The 23398-nt window shown below is 42.6% G+C and overlaps 1 protein-coding gene across 1 annotated transcript; it reads right to left on the reverse strand.

Annotated features, from left to right (window-relative positions):
- Window positions 1-1198: 1198 nt before the first annotated feature.
- Window positions 1199-20845, reverse strand: LOC118588634 (hepatitis A virus cellular receptor 1 homolog). Its single transcript, XM_036195205.1, has 8 exons — window positions 20795-20845; window positions 20248-20305; window positions 19389-19426; window positions 17678-18059; window positions 9346-9395; window positions 6733-6841; window positions 4379-4415; window positions 1199-2465 (listed from the first exon to the last, which is right to left on the reverse strand). Exons 1-8 carry the CDS (start codon window positions 20843-20845, stop codon window positions 2351-2353), a joined length of 840 nt encoding a protein of 279 aa, XP_036051098.1. The 3' UTR covers window positions 1199-2350.
- Window positions 20846-23398: the final 2553 nt, after the last annotated feature.

Here is a 23398-nt window from a genome sequence, read left to right on the forward strand (position 1 = left end):
GAAGGGGAGAATAGGCCTAGACCAGAGGTTCAAGATCCTGTCTGATCCTTAGGTCACAGGAGAGTGTCATAAGGACAAGGGCCCAGGCTCCACCCTCCAAACAGGAGCATCATCATCTCTGCAGTTACAGTCTGAATTCTCATTTTACACAGCTCCTCCCCAGGCACAGCCAGCACTGGGAACCCCTGGGTTGAACAAGTTTGTGGTGTGTATGTATGTATGTTCTCTTGTTTTAAGATTTGTAGCACATGTAGTGCAGGGGTAGACTGCTGACGTGGCATGCAACAGGCTGGGATTAAAGGTGTGTTCCACATTGCCTCTCCAACTAAACCTTTCTGATCATATTGGGTTGAGGAAAAGGTATGGTGTTAAGATTCTGCATTAGTCACAAACTAAGCTGGTGACATGGGTCAAGACCTTTCTCTTCTTTGGGTCTCTGTTGCCCCTTCCATCCAAGAAGTGATCACACAAAGCACTGGGTTTCCTGTTTCAGGAAAATGCCCTCTGCTCAAAATCAGTTTTTGGATATCTTCAAATTTTATCTAACAAGATGTGTCCATTGTTTCATTTTAAAAGCTAGTCAATTATCCACATCTTATTGTTGTGGGAATCTTCCTGGAGTAATCACTTGAGCTCAATTAAGATTGAAGACAGACAGGACATGACACTGAAGACACAAAGGCAGGATGGCTCCCATAAGGCTTCCATACCGGTTCCAGTTGGTATTCTCATTTTTTCCTATTTCTCTTTTTATTGAAAATAGTTTCTTTCTATACAATTTATTCTTATTAGCATTTTTCTTCCCCCAGCTCCTCCAAGAGCCTCCCATCCATCCTCCTATCCAAATCCACACCATTTTTCTGTCTCATTAGAAAACATCCAGACACTCAAACAACAATAACACAATAATACAAACTGGGCAGACAACTAAGCAAGATTTTAGAGAAACACGTGTGACAGTCAGCAAGTTGTCAAGGTCAATGACCCATTACTTCAGCTGTTTCTCCAGATTATTCTGTTGCAGGTAACAAGTGAAGTCATTCTTGGCAAACGGTCAATACAAACAGTGCTTTAGGTAAATCACTAAATAAATCAATAAATCAGCATTTAATCATTGGCCTTTTCTACCTTATTCTATTTTATTATTTAAAATTTTAAATTATACTTCATTTTAGTTAGTGTGTGTGTGTGTGTGTGTGTGTGTGTGTGTGTGTGTGTGTCTGTGTAAAGTTGCCATAGAAGGCATATAGGGAGAGAGGACTACTGGGGGAACCAGAAATCAGGAGGCAGAAAACTTATATAGAAATTTATACTGCCTTGAAAATCAGATCTTCTCAACAACCAAAATGTTAATGAAGATATCATCAATACGACAGCTTTTGTTAACTCTAGCAAAACCAAGTATTTCATTGATGGTATTCACTATGGAAATACTTTTTCTTTATGAAATAAATTAAATATAAATATGATCTGGAGGCAGTTATAAACTAGGAACTCTGAATGAAACCAGTGGTAGTCCCAAACCCCGTCACTCCTGGAACAGGACTTCCCTCAGGCAGAGAGCCTGGGTCCTGCTCCCTCCTTTCCCCTTCATTTCTGCATTGTCTCCTTCTAGCACCTAATTCAGAGTCCAGTGGGTGAGGACAGGACACTGAGCACCAAGTCAGACTGCAGTGGAAACAGCACTAATGAACTCAGTCCTTGTCCACTATTTTCTTCCCTGATGTCTGCCTGGTCCATTCTCACCATGGCAACCTCTCCTGACATGGAACACCCATCCCTATCCTAAGATCAACCACATCATAATGCATCGTATTTCCAGAGCTGTGAGAAAGCACACACACTTCTAGATTCCTATTATCTACCAGAGAAGTTAAACCTGCAGCTCCCATGATTTCATTCCCTTTGTAGAAAGTGAGGAAAACAGCATTTTGAGTTACAATAAAACATAATCATGAAATACTTCTAAATTAAGTCTTGCCCTCCCTACTTTTATTTTATTTTATTTTATTTCATTTTACTTTTAAATCCTCTTCCTGATGGATTTAGTAACCAAGATTGAAGGTCATTTCCTGCATTACCAATGATTGTCTCTCATGGACACAACTCATGGCATCTGAAGAACACAAGAAATTCTAAAGTATTCATGCTTGAGAGGACAGTCCCCGGTGTGTGATGAGACTAAGCACTATATTAACAGTGACTGCCTATGACCTACTAGAGGGCCATTCTCTTCTCTCCTGCTCCAAGTGGGAACAGCAGATGAACTGCCACAGGACAAATTTAACGGTGTGGTTATATTCCATTACTTTCTTCCGCAGTCCTGGGATGATGGCCCCTCAGAGGACAGCTAGGATTTAATCTTTGAATGAAAACTGTCGTTGATGATGTCAAACTTGTCCTCGGCTTGCGGTTGCACTGTAGATTGAAAAGTTTCATTCTGGTAAGCATGGAAGACGACTGAGCTGTGGAGAGAGTTGTTGAAAAAAAAGAACAAGCAAGTCACTTTTCAGGTCTGAGCAGTTTTCATTTATGATTTAGCAAGACTGGGTATTCAGGAGGGCAGGAGCCCCATTCCCAAAATGGTAACAGGGAATGAATAGCACCATATAGGGACCTGATATTAATTCATAGAAAAGTTTGCTTCATAAAAACCAGAGAAATTAAGAAACATTAAAACAATAATAATTCATATTGGCATCAATCTGGATATTCATGTAATAGAACACAAATGTGGAAAGTCTAAAAAGACAGATACCTAATGTCAAACGGAGTTACCTAATCAAGATATGCATTTTGGAACTGGGCTAAGCAGTGAATGACTCATGTATTTACAGCTTAGGACTGTGACACTTGGAAAGGGTTACGAGGGTCTGGTGACCCATGCTAGATCCCTGGATCCTTGGAAACGTGGAAGAAGAGAGCCAGCTTCACACAGTTGTCCTCTGGCCTGCACAGGTGCCATGGATCCTGCATGTATACACACGCACACACATACACTACCACCACCACCATCTGCTACCACAATAAAAAATCAATAAGTTCTCTGCATAGCATCTGCACACTCTAACACTAACACAGATGGGGAAATATGTAAAGCATCAAAGCAGGGCCTTTCCACAGGGGCTAGTGGTCCGGAAACAGCTGCAAAGTCTACAGTACAGTGAGTACTTACATACATCACATGAACAAAAACATCAGGCATGATAGGGAAAGGGACTAATTTGGAGAGAGAGCTGCTGGTGTCTGAGGACCATCCTTTCCTATCAGCTTGGGCAGGGGGTCTTTTACTCTGGTAGTCACAGTAGCCTGCAGCAAATCAGAGAAGAAAACAGACTGACTAACTCATGGCTAGTGTTTTGACAGAGTGGAGTTTTGTCTTTTATTGAAAGGCCATCTCTACTACTGAAATATAGAGTCAATGGCCATCTCTACTACTGAAATATAGAGTCAATGGCCATCTCTACTACTGAAATATAGAGTCAATGGCCATCTCTACTACTGAAATGTAGAGCCAATCCTCCACATCTCTACTACTGAAATGTAGAGCCAATGGCCATCTCTACTACTGAAATATAGAGTCAATGGCCATCTCTACTACTGAAATATAGAGTCAATGGCCATCTCTACTACTGAAATGTAGAGCCAATGGCCATCTCTACTACTGAAATATAGAGTCAATGGCCATCTCTACAACAGAAATATAGAGCCAATGGCCACCTATACTACTGAAATGCAGATCCTGTCAGCCACATGAAGAACACAAGAAGAACAAAGAAGATGGGACAAAGCTTTTCTTTGAGTACGTCAGTAGCACATGGACAAGTATGGAAATGACTTGGGGTCAGAAAGCTCAGAGGAGCAATGTGACAACTGACAGGAAACAGTCTTTTTTGTTTTGTTTTTATCCTCATTTTTGTATTATGGGTTTTATATGTTTTTTCCCTTTGTTGAAAAAAAAGAGAGAACATAATGTAGGGTGTGTAGGAAGCAGTGTCATTCAAGAGAAGTTGTTGGGTGAAAAGGAACATGACCAAAATATGCAATATGAAAAACACTTTCATTAAAAATAAGTAAATAGGGCTAGAAAGATGGCTCAGAGGTTAAGAGCACTGACTGCTCTTCTAGAGGTCCCGAGTTCAATTCCCAGCAATCACATGGTGGCTCACAACCATCTGTAATGAGATCTGCTGCCCTCTTCTGGTGTGCAGACATACATACATACAGAACACTGTATACATAATTTAAAAAAATAAGTAAATAAAAAGGGGAAGGAATGGGAGAAAGAGGAGGAGAAAAGGAAAAGAAAGAAAAGAACAAGGAGAAATCTACAAGACTTCAAGTTCCAAAGCAGTGGACACAAGCCACGAAAACTTACACTTCTGACTTCCTCTTCTTTCTCATGTGTCTGTACTCTGAAATGGAGTCGGGGGAGTTAGGAGGAGTTAAAAGGAAAATTGAACATGTCATCAAAAACATTCATATTTTTTCTAATCAAGGGTATTATCTTTAATAGAACAATTCCCCAGTAACCATGGGAGGCTCATTCATTCCTGTACCCCACAGGAGGTATCTTTCCTTCGTTCGAGGATTGGTGCACTAACCCATATAGCATTCTTAATGCACATAGAGTGACACTGGTAAATTGTCTTTCACTGAAAAAAAAATGAAGTCTAGGTTTGTAAAATTAGCTAAACATGAAATCACCAGGCAACTTGAGACACAAGGTCCAATTAATGGTCTCCTCCATCAAAAACCCTTTAAAAATGTCACTAAAGCAGCACTATCCTGGCCTTGGCTCCTCCTGCAGTGTTGCTCAGGAAGTGTGTAACCACTTATTCCTCACTCTCCATTTCCTGTCAAAGACTTCCAGTAGCCACCCTCCCTCAGGGGAGAATAAACAATTTTGGGCTAAGAAAGTGAACATATCTGTAGTATTTTATACAATTTATATTCCCCTTTTAGACATTATCTTGTGATTGTAGGTTAAGCTAGCCATGACCTGTCATCCTTCTGTATCAGTAGCCTGAGTCCTGGGATTATGGGCAGATGGCCCCAGGGCCAGCTTAAATAATCATTATGAATAAACAAGTTCTAAATAATGAAGGGAATCATCCTGAAAGCTGGCAGCCATATTCTTGCTCTCTATTTTCGGCCCAGTCATGTGAAACAGGGAAGTAATGAGCTTATGTGTGGGGTCTTGAACAGTTGACAGCTGAGGGTCTTACACAGGGAGTGGACTACACAGACAGAAAGACAGTGTGCATGCCCACAAACTCAGCATGAGAGGGTCATGAAGTCTGGCTTCCATCCTGAAAGAACTCTGTTTAGCATTAGTCATATAGTTTCTCTTCCCAATGTTTCATTTGCCTCTTCTATTAAACAGGCGTTCCAGAACATTCATAAATATCATCATGGGGGAAAAAAACCAGATTCCCCAGGCTAGGAGAAACTTTACCATCCAGCTCTCATCCTGTACTGCAAACTATTGTTCCACAGTGTCTCTCTCTCTCTCTCTCTCTCTCTCTCTCTCTCTCTCTCTCTCTCTCTCTCTCTCCCCTCCTCCTCCTCCTCCTTCTCCTCCTCCTCCTCCTCTCTCTCTCTCTCTCTCTCTCTCTGTGCATGCTAGAGCACTCAAGTGTGCCTTTTCCTGTGCCTGGGTGAGTATGTGCACTAGAGTTCAGGATCCTGATAAATGGGAGGCATTTCCTGGAGGCATCCAATGGAGCTGTACTTAAGGTAGTTACAAGTCACCCACTCAAGAGCTGGAATGGAACTCACATCCTCTGTAAGTGCAATACATGGTCCTAAGTGCTGAACCATCTTTCCAGGCCCATATTAAATTTATTTAAGGAAAACTTGAGTTTAATTTTTTTTGTTGACATGACCAACAATTGAAGCATAAAACAAGCACATGGGTGGTGATGGAAGAAGGATTAAAAAAAGTCATCACCAGCCTCAGCTACACTGTAAGTTCAATGCCAGCCTGGGATGTACAAGACCCTGTCTCAAAAACTCCAAAGGAAACACATCAAACAATCAGTGGTACTTAGGAAAAGAGCCACCAGTATTTAAATTTACAAGTTATATGAAACATAAATCTTGATGGTACTGTAACAGTGCTCACTGACCATGCCCCAAGTGTTAGAAACAATCTCAGTGCACAGTAGGTCCTAACACATTCCTGGGATCCAGAGGAGACTACTATATGTATCTTAGATTGGGGAACACAGAGGAGTCATATGCATGTGAACTCCATGGCATGTGGAGTTTCTTGAAGGCAGTCAGAGTGGCTGAGAATCCTTGTTCTAGTTCCTTGGTCTGAGAAATATACATGAAACATACTGTCTTCTAGCAAAGGGCTAAATAAGACAGAGGAAGTGCCATCTTGAAAGACTCCATTTGGCAAGAAGAGCTGTAGAGTAAGCATTTTCTTAGGATCAAAATCTATGCTCAGACGCATTTTCCCTAGTCACTGCACTGTGTTACAGGGCCAGTCTCAGAAGAATGCAAGGCCAAGCTCTGAGCACTCAGAGACAGGCTCAGGACCTCTTCGCTTCAGAGTTGAAGGCCCAGCAGGACCCCCACTTTGTTTGGTGGATTTAAATTGGCTTTGCACTATGCTACAGGGGTAAAAGATTTCGCTCTGCCAACCTTCCTTGGATTTTGCGATCATTAATCAGGGAGACCCACTCCCATTGCTAACACTGAAAGCTCGATAGAGTTACTCACTTATGATTATCAGGATGCTCATGAGAAGCAGCAGCACAACAGACACAGAGATGCCGATGTAGAGGCCCTTGGTGGGGATCTTCAGGGGGCTTGGTGTAGGGACCACTTCCTAAGGAAACATCAACATTGAAGAGGCTCCAAATGAGATGAGCAGAAAACCCATCCTGGACTTCAACCTAGACTTTTCCCTCTGTTTCCTATGGCTACTCTAGAATATGCAAGTAAGTGGGAGTGCGCACCTGGATTCCCAGTATTTGAGAGGCAGAGGCAGAAGACCACCTGAGAGGTCCAAGACAGTCTGGTCTACATAGCAGTTCTGGGACAGCCAGGGCCGCATGGTGAGAACATGTGTTTAAATAGAATAGAACATGTCAGTAAACTCAGACAACCTGAACTGGTACTAAGTTGTGCAACTCTTAGACAATGTAAACTTCAAAATGTCTAGGAGAAGGATGAAAAAGTTTTCTAGGAAGTCTGAGGTGACAACATGGTTGCATATCTTCTGAGGGATTATATCTGCATTAATATTCAGTAGGTTCTTCCTCCATTGAGAAAAACAATGGCTCCTATCTAAGTCAATGCTGTGATGTTGCCCATATGTGCTCATTTGCTGAGCCTGGTCTTTCCTCACAGATCCTAATTGTCTTGTAAAAGGCAATTCTGGATTTTTTTTTTTTTTTTTAAATCTCACTTTGTAGCCACAGGTAGCTTGGAACTCTGTATGACAACCAGGCTGCCAGGCTGGCTCCTTTTTTTTCCTTTTTTTTTTTTTTTGCCAGAGCTGAGGAAGGAACCCAGGAACCCAGGGCCCTGTGCTTGCTAGGCAAGTGCTCTACCACTGAGCTAAATCCCCAACCCCCCCAGGCTGGCTTCTAATGCCATGATGCACATGCTTCTGCCCCCTAGTGGGTAGGATTAAAACCATGGATCCCCATGCACGGCAAAATCTACATCTTTATGAACCATTCAGAAGAAGCTGCTCCTGGATGCAGCCTGATAAACAGCTTGTGATCAGACAGAAATGCAGAATCGCCCCTAGTGCCCTGGTGCAGGTGATCAGGGATCAGCACATACTGGAATAAGTAGGAGACAGGCTGGGCAGCAGGTGAGGCCCCTCTAATAGCTTAGTACTCATCTACCAACCCTAAACAGAGTCGAGGGGTTGAGTTTAACTTCAAGGAAAGGGAGGATCAGAGACCAGGTCTTTGCCCCTGGATGAGCCTCATCCTGAATGAGCCCGATCTCTGTATGAGCCTCTTCTCTGGAGTCACAATCCTGGCTCCTCTGCCTAGTCAGGGAGACCATGGACAAGTTAGTTAAGCTCTGTGAGCTCTGTCTCTATGTCCTCAAACATGTTCAGTGGGAAAGGGAATTCTCGGGTCCTTCTGGACAAACACTGTAGAGATATAAAGTAATGTTCGTTGGTTTTGAGACAGGGTCTCCTGTATCCTAGGCTGGCCTGGCACTCACTATGCAGCCAATAGGATGAACTTCTGATCCTCCTGCCTACACCTCCCTGACTGCCTGGATCACAGGCAGGTCCACCATGCCCACATGGAATTTTACTTCATAAAATTTTCCTGATTATGAATGGCAGCAATGGCTATCCTTTTTCATTTATCTTCCCATATGTTTTTTTTTTTTCAATCTCTTCAGGAGATAGAATCCAGGAAGTTGATCTACAGGTTTAAAATTTATACTGCTGTTCCTAGGCATGGGGGTGCACACCTGTAATTCCAGGATTTGAGTAAAGACAGTAGGTCCTGGAGTTCATGATCATTTTCAACTCCACAGAGAATGCAAGGCCAGCCTGATCTCCAGGAGCCCCTGTCTCAAAAACAAACTAAAAACCTAGACACAAGCACGCAAATGTGATCTCTGTGTGCTGTTCTCAATGCACCTAGAGCCAGATTGACAGCTTCAGAGTCCAGATGCTGCTATTTCTTGTTTTGAATTTAATTCTGAATTATTTCTTCTTGCTGTAAAGATCCCTGCACAGTTAACCAAGCTCAGGTACAGCTTCACCATGCAGGGTTGTGTTAAAAACAGTACAAGTCTGCTCAATTAGCAATACTCTCAACATGGCATGATGGTTTCTGATACTGCACTAGAATACATATGTTTATTCTCCTCTAGTTAGCTCATTCTTTTTATTTTAACCATAGAAAATCAGTCAGTTTGTTTCTCTCTGTGCCTTTACCTCTCTCCATTGCTTTGTATAGTATCATTTATTGGACATCTCTAACAAACTTGCTTCCTAACACCCATTTTTAGAGTCAAATTCTTCTCTTCTTTTCAATGTATTTATATCATACATTTACTACTGTCTGTCTCTCTGGGATCTTTGAGACATGGTCTCACTGTGTAGCTCAAGCTGACTTGGTAGTCTAGGCTATCCTGAAACTTGGTATATCTCCTGTGTCAGCTTCCTGAATCCTATGATAAAGGAATAAACAACTATGCTTGACTCTTTTTCTTTCCTTCTATTTCTTCTTCTTCTTTTGAGACAAGAGTCTGCGAACTAAATTGATTTACAAAGTCTTTAAATGCAACATGATTCCAGGAAGACAGACAAGTGAATCTCACTATTAACACAGGGAGGGATGTGCTTACAGTGTGATTATTCCAAGGGCGGTGTGAAGATGTCACAGTGTCGGTGTAAACTGCTAAAAAAGAATGAAACTGTCATTAGAAAAATGTTAGGTTTGCATTATAGACACTATACATATTCACAATAGCTTCTGTGATTGAAACTTAAATAACATGATCAAAAACTACAGACACGCAGAGCATCACACTGAATACTAGTATTTTGTTAAATTTATCTAGGAAGTTGCACATCTGAGCCCTTCTGTTCTGGCTTCATGGAAAACTCTCTCCTCTCTTCCTCCTTCTCCTCAACCTCCTCGTCCTCTTCTTCCTCCTGCTCTCTGCTTCTCCTCCTCCCTCCTGCTTCTCTTCCTCCTCCTTCTTCTTCCTTTCTCTTCTCTTCCCTTCTCTCTGTCTGTCTCTGACTCTCTGTCTCTCTCTGTCTCTCTCTCTCTCTCTGTAGATAATACATGTAAATGCCCGAGTATATCTACAAATTTAAGGGAACCAGAGCATTTAGTTTGGAAAGAGTCTAAGGTCTTACCTTATCTATACTTCCATATTAGCTAAGGATAGTAAGTGCACAAAGACTATACACACACTGAAAGGTCAGGATGACTCCACTCAGTGGAACTACCATGACATCCATAACAGCTTGTGTGTTTTCTTATCCAGTATAATCAGTGTGCCTTGGCTTGGGTCCGAATTGCTTCAGCAATCACTTATAATATCACCCACAAGTTGACGTGTCACATATGATGTGAAGATTGGGATTTCGTGTGGCAGGAGAGTCACCAAACTCCATTCACATATTGGGATGTTTCTGAAATACCTTTTTTTTTTAAGAACAAATTATAATTTTTATGGTTTCTAAAATCTGTATGTATAGCATTCTCATTCTGCTGAATTACAGCAATAAACAAATGCTTTACATCCTAACAGTAAGCCCTTCATTTTATTCTTGAAATGATTATCCATTTGTAATTTTAGCAAATGACAGACATTATCTGCTGGCAGCACACACATACAGGATGCCCAAACAACGAGTGGAAATAGCACAGGTCTATGGGAGTCCCAATTACTGCCAAGGACTTTGCCCAGCATGAGTGAAGTTGGATGACTCATAGGCCTCCTCAGTTCTCACACTACAGTGCTTACATTTTTACTCACTGGAGGCTCACTTCCAGGGAGCCAAAGGCAATTACTAGGTTTAGGTACCATCTACAGTCTGAGCTCTGTTTGTGACCTAGGACCTTAAGCAAGACTTTCCAGGTATAAGAGTGACTCAAATATGAAACAAGATAAAATTTTAATTCAACACTGGCAGGCATGGTGGCAACTACCTTTTATCACTAGAGGCAGAGGCAGAGGCAGGAAGATCTCTGTGACTTCAAGGCAAGCTTGATCTACATCATGAGTTCCATACCAGCCAAGTTAAGATCCTGTCTCAACAAAATAAAACTCAGAGAATACTGCCCCAGCTGGTCACATGATCACATCAGCTGTCACTACTTTTCTAAATCTGTTTTCCATGAAGTCAGTAACTTATCCACATTCTCCAAACTCAGCCCATGATCCCATCCTTTGAAGCAGACAGAAACTAAGCACTGAAAAATTCTGTCAATCCTGAGAGATCTCACAGTTCTCCAGTGTGTGCAGCTGCCTGCAACAAAGTGGTTTTCTTACAAATCCTATTCTCTAAAATCCCAATTATATCCTAAAGCCTATTGCAACCTCAGCTTATAGCCCAGTCCCTCAGAGTCATCCTGGTTGATGTACCCACAGTCCAATGGGAAGCAAGGAAATCAACACCTCTCATCAGATAGCAAAACAAAACAAAACAAAACAACAAAAAATCAGTGACCCTTCTGCTGCTCATAGAATCCAGCCTTAACCTCAGGGGATGGATGGGTTGTAGGAAGCTTTATGTGTCTCTAACTGCTACTTTATCTTCCCTCGTGGATGCTGAAGATTTGGACCCATCTTGTCTTTGGATGCCAATCTTTTTCCCATCTCCAAAAAACTATTCATTACTATTAAGTCTAAATTCATTTCTGTGGGAATTTGAAGTATGAATTTTAGGGTATCAGCCAAAGCATATGCATAAAGTTTATTATATATTAAATTGCATGTATATGCATATGCCATCTGTGTATGGGTTTCTGCACTTAATTGCAAATGCTTATGGAGACCAGAGTTCTTAGATCCCCTGGAAGTGGAATTATAGGCATTTGTGAGCTGCTCAACATGGGTGCCTGGAACCAACTCTGAATGTCCTCAAGAACGATGCTTGCTTTAGCTATGGAGCCATCTCTCCAGCCCAAGCTTGAACATGCTGCCTTTCCTAAGGACTTTAACTACAATGTGTAAAATCATCAGTATGAAAAACGTCTCTTTGAATTTTCCTGTTTCACAAATAAATTAAAAGATCCTTGAAGTAAAAGGGAGACTTATGGAGTCTTCTTCAGTGAAGATTTGAATACAAGGCAAACCTTCCAAACAAATCTCAGAGCCCATGGCAGGAGATCTGACTCTGGACTCAGAAGAACCAGCTTCCAACCCAAGTGAACAGGGACAAAGTCTAAGCCACTTTCTGTCTTTGTATGTTTCATTGTGAACTTTCTGACTCTGTCAGTTCCTGTCACTATAAAACAGGGATAGGTCACAGCTATATAGAACACAAGTGACTGAGAATTAACCACTGCATCATGAAGCAAGTACCATACTGCTTAATGCTCAGGAAATACTAAATGATAGCTTCCCTGAACTGTGGCCTCAGCTGGATGGACGAATTCCAGAATGAATGTAAAGGGTCAAGAGTCTCCCTACCCTGACCCTAGTTCTTAGTCATTCTTTAGTTTTTCATCAGAAAGTCATATCCAGTTGGACCAGATTCCCACCATCCTCATCAGCTATCCTAGATCAATTATCCACCTAAGTATGGCTAGTAGTGAATCCCCAGAGAATCTCATATAAAGAGACAGATGTCCTCCATGTTCAAATTCTTACAGCAGAGCAGAGGGTGCATGTAAAAGTCATTGTGAAGTCATTGTTAGGAATCTATCTAAGAACGCTTCACCTAGATCATACTTATGACTGCCTTTCTGTCCAGTATGTCCTACATCACCCCATGAGAAGGCCTCTGATTACTGAACCACATTGGGTTTTACCTGGTTTTGGAGTCTGTGTGTTTGCTGGTGGTGGAGGAGTAGAGTTAGAGATTTTAGTTGTTTTTGGAGCATTTGTGGGTCTTGTTGAAGCAGTTGTGTGTTTTGTGGTACTTGTGGATTTGATGGTAGTTGAGGGTCTCCTTTGAGTAGTTGTGGGTTTTATGGCTGTTGAGGGTCTCCTTGGAATAGTTGTGGGGGGTTTTGTGGTAGTTGTGGGTCCCCTTGGAGTAGTTGTGGGGGGTTTTGTGGCAGTTGCTGGTTTCCTTGGAGTAGTTGTGGGTTTTATGGCTGTTGAGGGTCTCCTTGGAGTAGTTGTGGGTTTTGTGGTAGTTGCTGGTCTCCTTGGAGTAGTTGTGGGTTTTGTGGTAGTTGCTGGTCTCCTTGGAGTAGTTGTGGGTTTTGTGGTAGTTAAGGGTCTCCTTGGAGTAGTTGTGGGGTTTGTGGTAGTTGCTGGTCTCCTTGGAGTAGTTGTGAGTTTTGTGGTAGTTGCTGGTCTCCTTGGAGTAGTTGTGAGTTTTGTGGTAGTTAATGGTCTCCTTGGAGTAGTTGTGGGTTTTGTGGTAGTTGCTGGTTTCCTTGGAGTAGTTGTGGGTTTTGTGGTAGTTGTGGGTCTCCTTGGAGTAGTTGTGGGTTTTGTGGTAGTTAATGGTCTCCTTGGAGTAGTTGTGGGTTTTGTGGTAGTTGCTGGTTTCCTTGGAGTAGTTGTGGGTTTTGTGGTAGTTGTGGGTCTCCTTGGAGTAGTTGTGGGTTTTATGGCTGTTGAGGGTCTCCTTGGAATAGTTGTGGGTTTTGTGGTAGTTGCTGGTTTCCTTGGAGTAGTTGTGGGTTTTGTGGTAGTTGCTGGTCTCCTTGGAGTAGTTGTGGGTTTTATGGCTGTTGAGGGTCTCCTTGGAATAGTTGTGGGTTTTGTGGTAGTTGCTGGTTTCCTTGGAGTAGTTGTGGGTTTTCTGGTAGTTGCTGGTCTCCTTGGAGTAGTTGTGGGTTTTGTGGTAGTTGTGGGTCTCCTTGGAGTAGTTGTGCGTTTTGTGGTAGTTGTGGATCTCTTTGGAGTAGTTGTGGGTTTTTTGGTTGTTTTTGGTCTTGGAGTAGTGATGGGTTTCTTTGGAGTAGTTTTGGGTTTCCTTAGAGTTGTTATGGAATTTGTTGGAGTAGGTCTGGGTCTACTGGTAGGTTTGAATCTACCTGGAATTGTGAGTCTCCTTGAAGAACTTGTTGGAACTCCTGAATTTAGAAATCAATGTAAAAATAAGGGTCAGTCAAGCAAGAAGAAAAAAGAGCCTTCACTCCACCCACTCTCTAGCACACCAGGGAGACGCTGTCCCCAGAGAGGCTCATCTCCTGCACTTCTGTTCTTTGTCATTGACCAAACAGGATGGGTCAGGGCAGGGCAATGGAGACAGCTCCTCAATAGAAGGCAGCCGCACAGACAACATGGAGATGAGAACAGAGCCCATTTTCCTAAGAACACACTGTATAAATGACAGGTGTCAGATCCTCAGATCTCTAAGCATCTCTGTGACACTGAGAAGGTATGGGGGCTGGGACTACTCTCAGTGGTGACTGACTTCATCCACAGACTACAGACTCAGCATGTTCAATACAGTCAGTTCTGAGAGGACACACCACACAGCATTGCATCATAAGGCTAACAAGGCTAGTTGGCCCACAGGAGTTCCCATGCAAGGCCCAACACTAAAGGATTTGCACATTTGAGTAGAGAAGAGGCACAGTCATCTATGGTTTCTTTCAATCTAAGAGAAACAGTGTGAATATTCCTTATCCAAACATTTTTGGTACCAGGAGTTTCAGAATTTGGGTAATTCTGAAAATTTTGTAAAATTTACGTATAGCTCACAGACAGGACTCAAATCTAAATGTGGATAGATGTGGCATTCATATGCATACACTTTATATACATAGTTTATAGCTTATAGGAAGGTTTATAAACTATTGATATTCTGTGTATGAATACTTTTGAATTTTCCAGATATATTAACAAGGCATGCCCAAGAGGTTTCAGATTTTTTTTTTCTCAAAACAGGGTTTCTCTGTGTAGCTTTGGTACCTGTCCTGGATCTCGCTCAGTAGACCAGGCTGGCCTCGAACTCACAGAGATCCACCTGCCTCTGCCTCCCCAGTGCTGGGATTACAGGCATGCGCCACCACCGCCTGGCTAAGTTTTCAGATCTTGAAGCATTGCAGATCTGATATTGGGACAAGGCAGGTTTAACCTGGAATTCACAAAAAACAAAAACAAAAACAAACAAACAAAAAACAGTGCTGAGTGAATCCAACAGCTTACTGGTGTTCTGAGAGCACACAGAAATCCCAGACTGGAATTCAGGGAAGACAGTACTAGGAAGGACAGTCCATGGAGAAGTCCAGAAGGTGCACACAGTACTTTTGTCAGCTGACAGTTTCCATGTAAGCAGCTTCTGTCCATCCTAACTCTGCCAACTACAAAATAAAACCCTGGGACCTGGGGACTACTCCTTTGAATACTCCTCTTTAATGGATGTGATGCCACTTGAATTGAGACAGTTTTCACTGTCAAAGAACAAGAAGAAACATGTTCACTTGTTACATGCGGGAAACCAATGGAAGTAGAGTTCAGCCTGCTTTTAAAATAAAAAAAAAATGTATTTCTGTTGCTCTCCCTGTCTCTGTCTCTGTCTATTTGTCTGTCTATGTCTCTCTGTCTCTGTCTCTCTCTCTCTCTGTCTCTGTGTCTCTCTGTCTCTGTCTCTGTCTCTCTATCTCTGTGTCTTTCTGTCTCTGTCTCTGTCTCTCTGTCTCTCTGTCTCTGTCTCTCTCTCTCTCTGTGTGTGTGTGTGTGTGTGTGTGTGTGTGTAATTTTCCATGGCCAATGTGTTAAGGTCAGAGGACAACTTGACCTTCTACCAAGTTGGCTGCAAGAATTGAACTCAGGTGATCAACTTTGGCCACAGGCACTTTTACCCACTGTTGTGGTTTGAAAGAAAATGGCCCTGAAAGGGAGTGGCACTATTTGGAGGTGTGACTTCGTTGGAGGAGGTATGGCCTTTTTGAAATAGGTGTGGCCTTGTTGGAGGAAGTGTGTCACTGTGGAGGCAGGCTTTGAGATATCATACCTATGCTTAAACTACACCCAGTGAGACAGTTGACTTCCTGTTGCCTGCAGGTCAAGATGTAGGACTCTCAGCTCCTTCTCCAGAACCATGTCTGCCTGCACATTATCATGTCACACCATGATGATAATGTAAGCCACCCCAATTAAAAGTTTTTCCTTTATAGGAGTTGCCATGGTCAGGGTGTCTCTTCACAGCAATAGAAACCATAGCTAAGACACCCATTGAGCCATCTCATGGGCCTTCAAGCCCCTTTCCTATAAAGGGCCAGATAGTAAGTGTCTTGGACTCAGGAACTGAAGCATAGGTATTCCAGAGCAAGAACTCATGTCAGTCAGCTTGAAAGTCACTGCTGATAACTTAGCAAGGAGTGAGTGTGGCTGTACTGTAATAAAACTGTTCACATCATTGTATTCAAACTATTAGATTGTTGAACCAGTCTAACTTGTGGGCAGAGGCCTGAGCACAGAACACACCGTCCCTGGAGAGTATAAATCTCTGAGATGGAGAGAAAAGCAAGCATGTGAACAATCTAGTCAGATCACTATGAGAATAAACCCAGGAAAGAATCACCAGCTCAGGAATTTTACTTTTCTTGCTTTGGGGTGTTTTTTCTCCCACATAGATGGGAAAGTCCAAAGGAGCTGATAAGGGTCCCAGGACACCTGAAGAGGAAGCTCCATGTGTTAGAAGCATAAGAAATTATTTTTTAAAAAATGGTGGTTAAAAGATAAAGCAGAGTGTCACCTTTGAACCCTTTGACTAGCCAGAGGACTTTTAAACACTGGCCTGTGAAATAATTTCTACACTTGATAACAGCTCACTGTAAATAATTTCAAGCAGCTGGACATTGTAAAACAGGCTTTTGATCCCATTGGTCAAAAGATGGGCAGTTGGATCTGTGAGTTAGGCTAGTCTGATCAACTTGTAGAGATCCTGACCATCTATACAACACGGTGAGATTCAGTGTCAAAAATAAATAGATAAATAAGAAAGTACGTAACACACTGCAGAGGCTGAGCAATTACAAAATGATGTGCTGGATTTTTAAAAATGGAGGCAAGTTAGAACGGGTGTCTATTGTTAGTATAAGCCAAGGAGGTAGGGAATAATATCACCAGAAGGGACATCCTCACGCTTCAACTCCTTCTATGAGAAGGATGTTCACATCAGAAGGAACTCTAGTGATTTAAGAACTGGGGCTTCCATGAATTTATCACTAGTAACCACTGAACAGGTGTTAGAAGAGAAATACTTTCCCATGTGGCCATTTCTGTGTATAAAAATTTTGTGACATGATTTGAGGACTATTTTTAAAGCCCAAGGCAGGGCAGACATGGAGTGGAACTCTCCCTCTGTGATGTAATCTGCTCTCAGGAAGGTCAGCTGACCCTCATTAAAGCCAGCTCATCTGCACAGCAGCATCCTGCATTGCCTGCTTTTCCAGTCAGAGCTGTTGTGCTTTTACAGTGTTGAGGACAGGTGTTTTGGCAGGGTGTGGTAACTCACGCCTTTAATCCCAGTGCTTGGGAGGCAGAAGCAGGTGGATCTCTGTGAGCTCCAGGCCAGCCTGGTCTACAAAAGGAGTTCCAGAACAGCTAGGGCTACACAGAGAAACCCTGTCAAAACAATCAACAGAAACAGGAGTTTCAATATCACAAGACATTAATTAACTCAGAGGCAGAGGATCCCTTCCATTCAAGTCACTTCAGCTTAAGTGAAGCTCCCCATAGACGGAAAGTGGAGGCAGTTTTATGGACCAACAGGACTGTCCCAAGTATGGTTAGGACCTGGGTCCTGACTTAGCTCATGATCTTGAATTAAGGTTGATTTTAGGGCTTAAACAAATAAATAAATAAACAAGTTGGTGGTACACAACTGTATTATCAGGACCAGAGTGCTATAGGCTGGAGAACCAGGAAGGCATGGCCATCAAAGGACAGCCTGAGATACATGAGACTATATCACTAAAAAAATAATAAAAAGCAAGTGTTTAATCACAAACATGTCTATAAGAACCCTTGTTTCCTTGTTCGAGGAAAAGAACAAATTACTAGCAAAGCAGCAGGGCACACTTACCGGGTTGAACTTGCAGTGAGGTGGTCAGTGTCTGTACACCTTTCCATCCCGTCATTTCCACCCGACAGCAGTAGAGACCTCTGTCACTCTGAGTGGCGTTCTCTATTGTCAAGGACACATCTCCTTGAAGAAGCTGCCCCTTCAGCTGGTAGCGGTTGTTTGTCCGGTAGGAGATTCTGTAGCCATCAGTCCAGATAAGTGTTTGTCCACACGTGTCAGAAGCACACGCCCCTCGGCCCCAACACATGGATGAGAGTCCATTAGACACTGGATAAGTGCACGGCAGTGTCACAGGGTGACCCCCCACTCCATGCACTTCTGGGAAAGAATCCGCAGCAGCTGTGATCAAAAGGTGGATTGGAGAATGAGCACCCACAGTTTCCTACAATTGATTATGCTTCTTCGTTTCTTTCCCATTTTTCCTTTCTGGCTGCAGATTAAACCCGGGGCATGGGAGATAAGTGCTCCATTGTTGTGCTTAGCCCCAGCTCCTCTTTGCATTGTTCTTTGTAGAGTTTTCATAGCTTAACCTCTTCACTGTAAACCATTTTCTGTTAGCTTATTCTTCTTCAGTGTGATTGTGTAATGGTCATGTGTGTGGATAAGCAACTCACTGCTGTATTATATCCACACTGTATCCTTTTAATTCTTTTTGTATTTATTTCCCTTTCTTTCTCTCCTTCCTTCCTTCCTTCCTTCCTTCCTTCCTTCCTTCCTTCCTTCCTTCCTTCCTTCCTTCCTTCTTTCTTTTTTTCTTTTTGAGACAAAGCTTACTAGGTAGTTCTCACAGGCCTAGAACTCTCTATGTAGAATAGGCTAGATGAAACTCATAGAGACCCACCTAACTCTACCCTCTGACTGCCAGGATTAAAGGCATGCACCACCACGCCTGACCTGTTGGTTTGTTTTTAGACAGGGTCTTGCCCTACTAGCCCAGGCTGGCTTGTACTTTTACAACTGCTTTCACAGAAGCTGTGCATGATGATGGGTGCCTGTCAAACTGGAATTCGAAGGTGAAGTCAGGAAACTAGTGTGTTCAAGACCAACCTGAGCTTATGAGACTGGCTCTCAACACCCCCCTCAACTCCCCTCAATGCTACCGACAATGAAATCACTGACATTAGCCACCTCTCCTGTATAAAGAGCAGGGCCCAGGTTTTGTTTCCAGCATTGCTGGGTTAAAGGCAGAACTTTACCAACTTCAATATCAATGTTCAGAATGGCTTTTGTTTACTCATATGGCTTTCATTGGTTTTTTTGAGACAAGGTCTTGCTATGTAACCCTTGACTGGCTTCAGTATTGAGAACTCTGTGTTGTAGAACAGGCTGCCTGAATTCACAGAGCTCTGCCTGCCTCTACCTGCCCCGTGCTGGGATTAAAGATGTGCACCAGCAGGGCAAGTTCAGGATGGGTTTTGTAATACCTTCAGGAGGACTGGGGATTTAGGATCAGATCTTTAAAAATTAAGAAAAAAAAAAAAACCTGAACAAGGATCCCATCTTATATGTTGATAACATTCAGGAAACTGAACATTCACTTATAAAGCATGACCACAACATCAGAATGTTAAATCAAGAAATAAACCATACAACTTTTAAACCTAAAATAATAGTTTTAATATGTATCTGTTGAGATGATGGATTAAAGTCTCTGTTTCCAATTGCCTCCAGTAAGGGAGAGCTGGGGGCTGAAGAGGCAGCTCAAGGGTACCAGGTTCTCCTCACCCATGACAGCCCCTAGGTTGGATCCTAGGACAGGAATAAACAGATAAGCAAACAGCACAAAACCATGAACTGCGAGACTCACTCACTGGTCACCTATATTCAGGCCTAGGTCATGAGTTTGGGATATAGTTGGAGAAACCATGTTCCTTGTTCTGTAAAAGCAGTGTGTAACATGTGTATATATCTCACTGGGACACTAATTACTTGATTTTGCCTAATAATTTTTTTAGTATCACAAATGTAACACATGCTATCATAAGAAAATTATAGAAATATCTGATAAGAATTAACAATCTTCCACAATCTTACTTCCTAGATGTTAGATTGTAAAATTTAGAATATATACCAGGTGTAGAGGCTCACACTTATAATCTTGCTGTTGGGAAGCTTGAGGTTATTCTCAGTTGTCTGTTGTGTGTGGGAGCAGTCTCAAAAGAATTAATATTCAATTCACTATCTACCCCTACATCATAGAATTTTTTCAATTAGGATTTTTTAATTAAATAATTGAAAATGAATGTGTTTTTCTTTTCAAGGTATATTGGCCAAGTGAAGGTTTGGTGCCCTTTCGTGTCCTTTCTTCATCCCTCAGGCTTTGACTGACTATAGCATGCACGTACATGCACTCACCGTTACTTGAATATATTCACCCCTTACCTGACGGACTTGTGGATCTTATTTTTTAGCCATAAATTTTTAAATTCTTGTAGGTTAAGAAATTTCTCTGGAGCTGCAGTTTCATCCTGGTTTTTCAATCACTACATAACCCGTAATACAGAGCCCAGGGAACTGAGTCTTCTGAACCTCTGTCCTCCTACCCCTCCCCTAGTTCACCTCTCACTTACTTGGCAAAAGGAGAAAGAGGACTGAAATGAGGACTTGAGATCGCATCATGATGTTGACCTGAAAGACAATGAGAAGACACTCTGGTTGGCTGTCACTCAACCACACTGTATCTGAGAAGGTCTCCCATCCTAATGTATGAATCACATAGGCCTCTCTGCTAGGGGCCCCTGTCTTTCCAAACAGCCTATTCTTCCCAGTCCTTCCCCACATATAGCCATCAATCTCACTCCTGGTCTTGGCACAAAAAGCTGGAAAATTGAAAGCTTGAAGGTGGAGATAAGAGTGTGTTATCTCTCCTGGTAGAACCCTAAGCAAACCGGTCTTCTAATGGTGGTGCACTTGCCCTCTGCTGGACTCAGGGCTGTTCCTGCTCAGAAGCCACAGTGGTTGGTCCCTAAGCCCCAATCAAATCCATTATTAGTGTCCATGGACGGCGAAGAACGGAAGTGTTGAGCCTACGCACATTGTCCCATACAGACAAGGGTTTTGAAGGTTTTCATTTTAGGTCCACTGGACCACTAGTAGATGAACAAATACTGCTCTCACGAAAACATTAATATTAGGCTGCTGCAATGGCTCATCGTTAAGAGTGTCCATTGCTCTTACAAAAAAACCCTGAGAGAGGCTCCCAGCACCCATGTTGGGAGGCTCACAACCACTAATCCTGGAGGTGCAGAAGACCCAAACTTTCCTCGGACACCTGTGCTCACACATACACATCACCACACACAGGACACATAATTAAAAACAATAAATCTAAATCTTAAAAATGGTAGTATGCTTATAATAACTTTAAAGTCATATATTTATAGAATTACAAGGTATCCAGTTTACTATAGCCAATACTAATATAATATTAAAATTTTACTCATTTCATGTATTCATTTCCTATCTTCAAGAGAATACATCTGATTCTATGAATCTAGACTCTATCAATGAATCAAAGACCTTTTGTCTCATGTAGCTTACATCTATCTAGGAAATAAAGATTTGCTTATAAAATCCAGAAAACATATGATACACTCTTATCCTGCATGAATGAACACATGGACAGAGAAAAAAACAAGGAGAGTGTAGAGCTAGCTAAGGGAGCATTGGCAGCAGGGCCGGAGGGCTGTGGATACAATTTTAACTTGGTCTGTCAGTCCTAACTGGACTTTCTAATGCTTTCCCAGAGAAGGTGGGATGTGAGCAAAGCTGAAGAAGATGAGGCCAACCAGAGAGAGCGTCACAGGAGAAGAAAGAGGGAGGGCAAAGGTCCAGATGCAGGAGAGTGCCTGTGACAGGGGAGGGGGCAGGGAGGGACAGCAATGCACAGGATCAAGGGGCAGGCTGGATATGGGACTCAGGAGACACTTCTTGAGGTCTCTCCTTTCACAAAAACACAGTCTTTGCTGGGGTTCAGGGGTGCCAGGACCTGGTGCCCTCTGGGGACTGCTCTGACTACTAAGCAAACAAACAAGGACACCTTAGGGTCCATGGCAGGAATTCAGTGTGGAAGAGACAACAGAAGGCAACATCATCAATGAAACCAAGACGCTCATGTCAGTGTGCCCAGAAGGCAGAGCAAACTGGGCTTCCTGTGTAGGCTGGCAGTCTAAAGAGGATGAGATCCTCAGGCCTGAGCTGTGCATGACAGGAGGGCCTGTCAGCAGAGAAGGAGGAGCTGCTCCAACCTCAGGCTTTGGAGGAGATATTCTGGGTTTGAATCATGTTAGTGTGCAATATCTTTGGTACTCAAAGCTGGACTTGAACTCCTGATCCTATGCCTCCATCTCCCAAGAGCTGGGATTGAAAGTATTTGCCAACATGCTAAGGTTTATTTCTTTTGTAGTTTTTAAATGATAGTACCAGTGTGGGAGCTGGGTATATGAGCTGGAAGACGGTGGGCTAGTGTTTATGAACCTCTAGTTCCATCATCCACATCAAGTCAGGAATTGTGCTGGATGGCTGTAATTCAAGAACTTAGGAAGTAAAGGATCAGAACTTCAAGGTTATCTTTAGGGACCTATCAATTTGGAGGCCAGCCTGAGATACAAAAAGGCATGTCTTGAAAGAAAATAAAAACATAAGACATAGGGATTTTATGCAAATTGTATTAGCAATCAATAGACTAAGCAAAGAGGATTGCAATGAGATCCAGACCAATGTTGGTTGCAAAGTAAGTCTCCAGCTCCAAACTAAACAGAAATTCCTTAACAGTGTGTGTATGAAGAGTATTCAAGCTAGTATTGAATTCACCATCCTCCTGCCCCAGCTCTTGAGCTGCTTTATTGAGCAATGAAAGGGTGGAATCCAGCACTGAAGAAAATGGGGTTAGCTCAGACATGAGTGGGGTCCCAGGGTGTCTGCAGAAGCTGTGGGCTGTTGGCTTTCACACTGAAGGAAGAAGCTAATCAAGGGCCAGAGAAATGGCTTAGTGGGTAAAGCCACTTCCTGCTAAGCTTCACAGCCTTAGTTAGATCTCCCCCAAGTTCTGATTGGTAAAAGAATAGACTTCTGAGAGCTGTCCTTTTACACACATACACACACACACACACACACACACACACACACCACACCTGTAATAAAAAGAAAGAAAGTTCAGAGCAAGACTTCACAATTGTGAGGATCTAATCAGTATCCACTGAGGCATATTTGCTATATTATATGACTCATGTTTTAAGGTCCCGCATGCATAGGGGAGGGGTAGAGAAGTGGGAGGGGCTTCAGGACAGTGAAAGTACAGCCAGCAGCAGCTGGGTGGTGAGAAGCACAATACCAGAACAGACAGACAGCTCAAGAAGAAGGGCCCCCAGCCACCAGCAGCCCCAGCACTGGGGTGGAGTGGGGAACCCCTTTAACAGATATAAACATTTAAAAATTAGTTTTAGAGCTTTTCTCTAAAATTTCCCCCATAGTTAAAGAATTCAGTGACTTTTCAGTCATTGAAGAACAAAGGCCAAGTCTAAAATCTTCCAGAACGGACACTCCCTTCCCATCTCCAACATTCCAACTTAAGCAAAACTTAGTTAGTCCTGCCCTTGGCTAACACAAATCCTCAAATGTCTGCAGCCAACTGAGGTTCTTCTTCACACTGCATACAGATATTTTGTATAAAATCTCCTAATTTGCAAACCAGAAGAGTCAATGAAGAACACTGCAATATAT

The sequence above is a fragment of the Onychomys torridus genome, chromosome 8, assembly GCF_903995425.1.
Source record: "Onychomys torridus chromosome 8, mOncTor1.1, whole genome shotgun sequence".
NCBI classification, from domain to species: domain Eukaryota; kingdom Metazoa; phylum Chordata; class Mammalia; order Rodentia; family Cricetidae; genus Onychomys; species Onychomys torridus.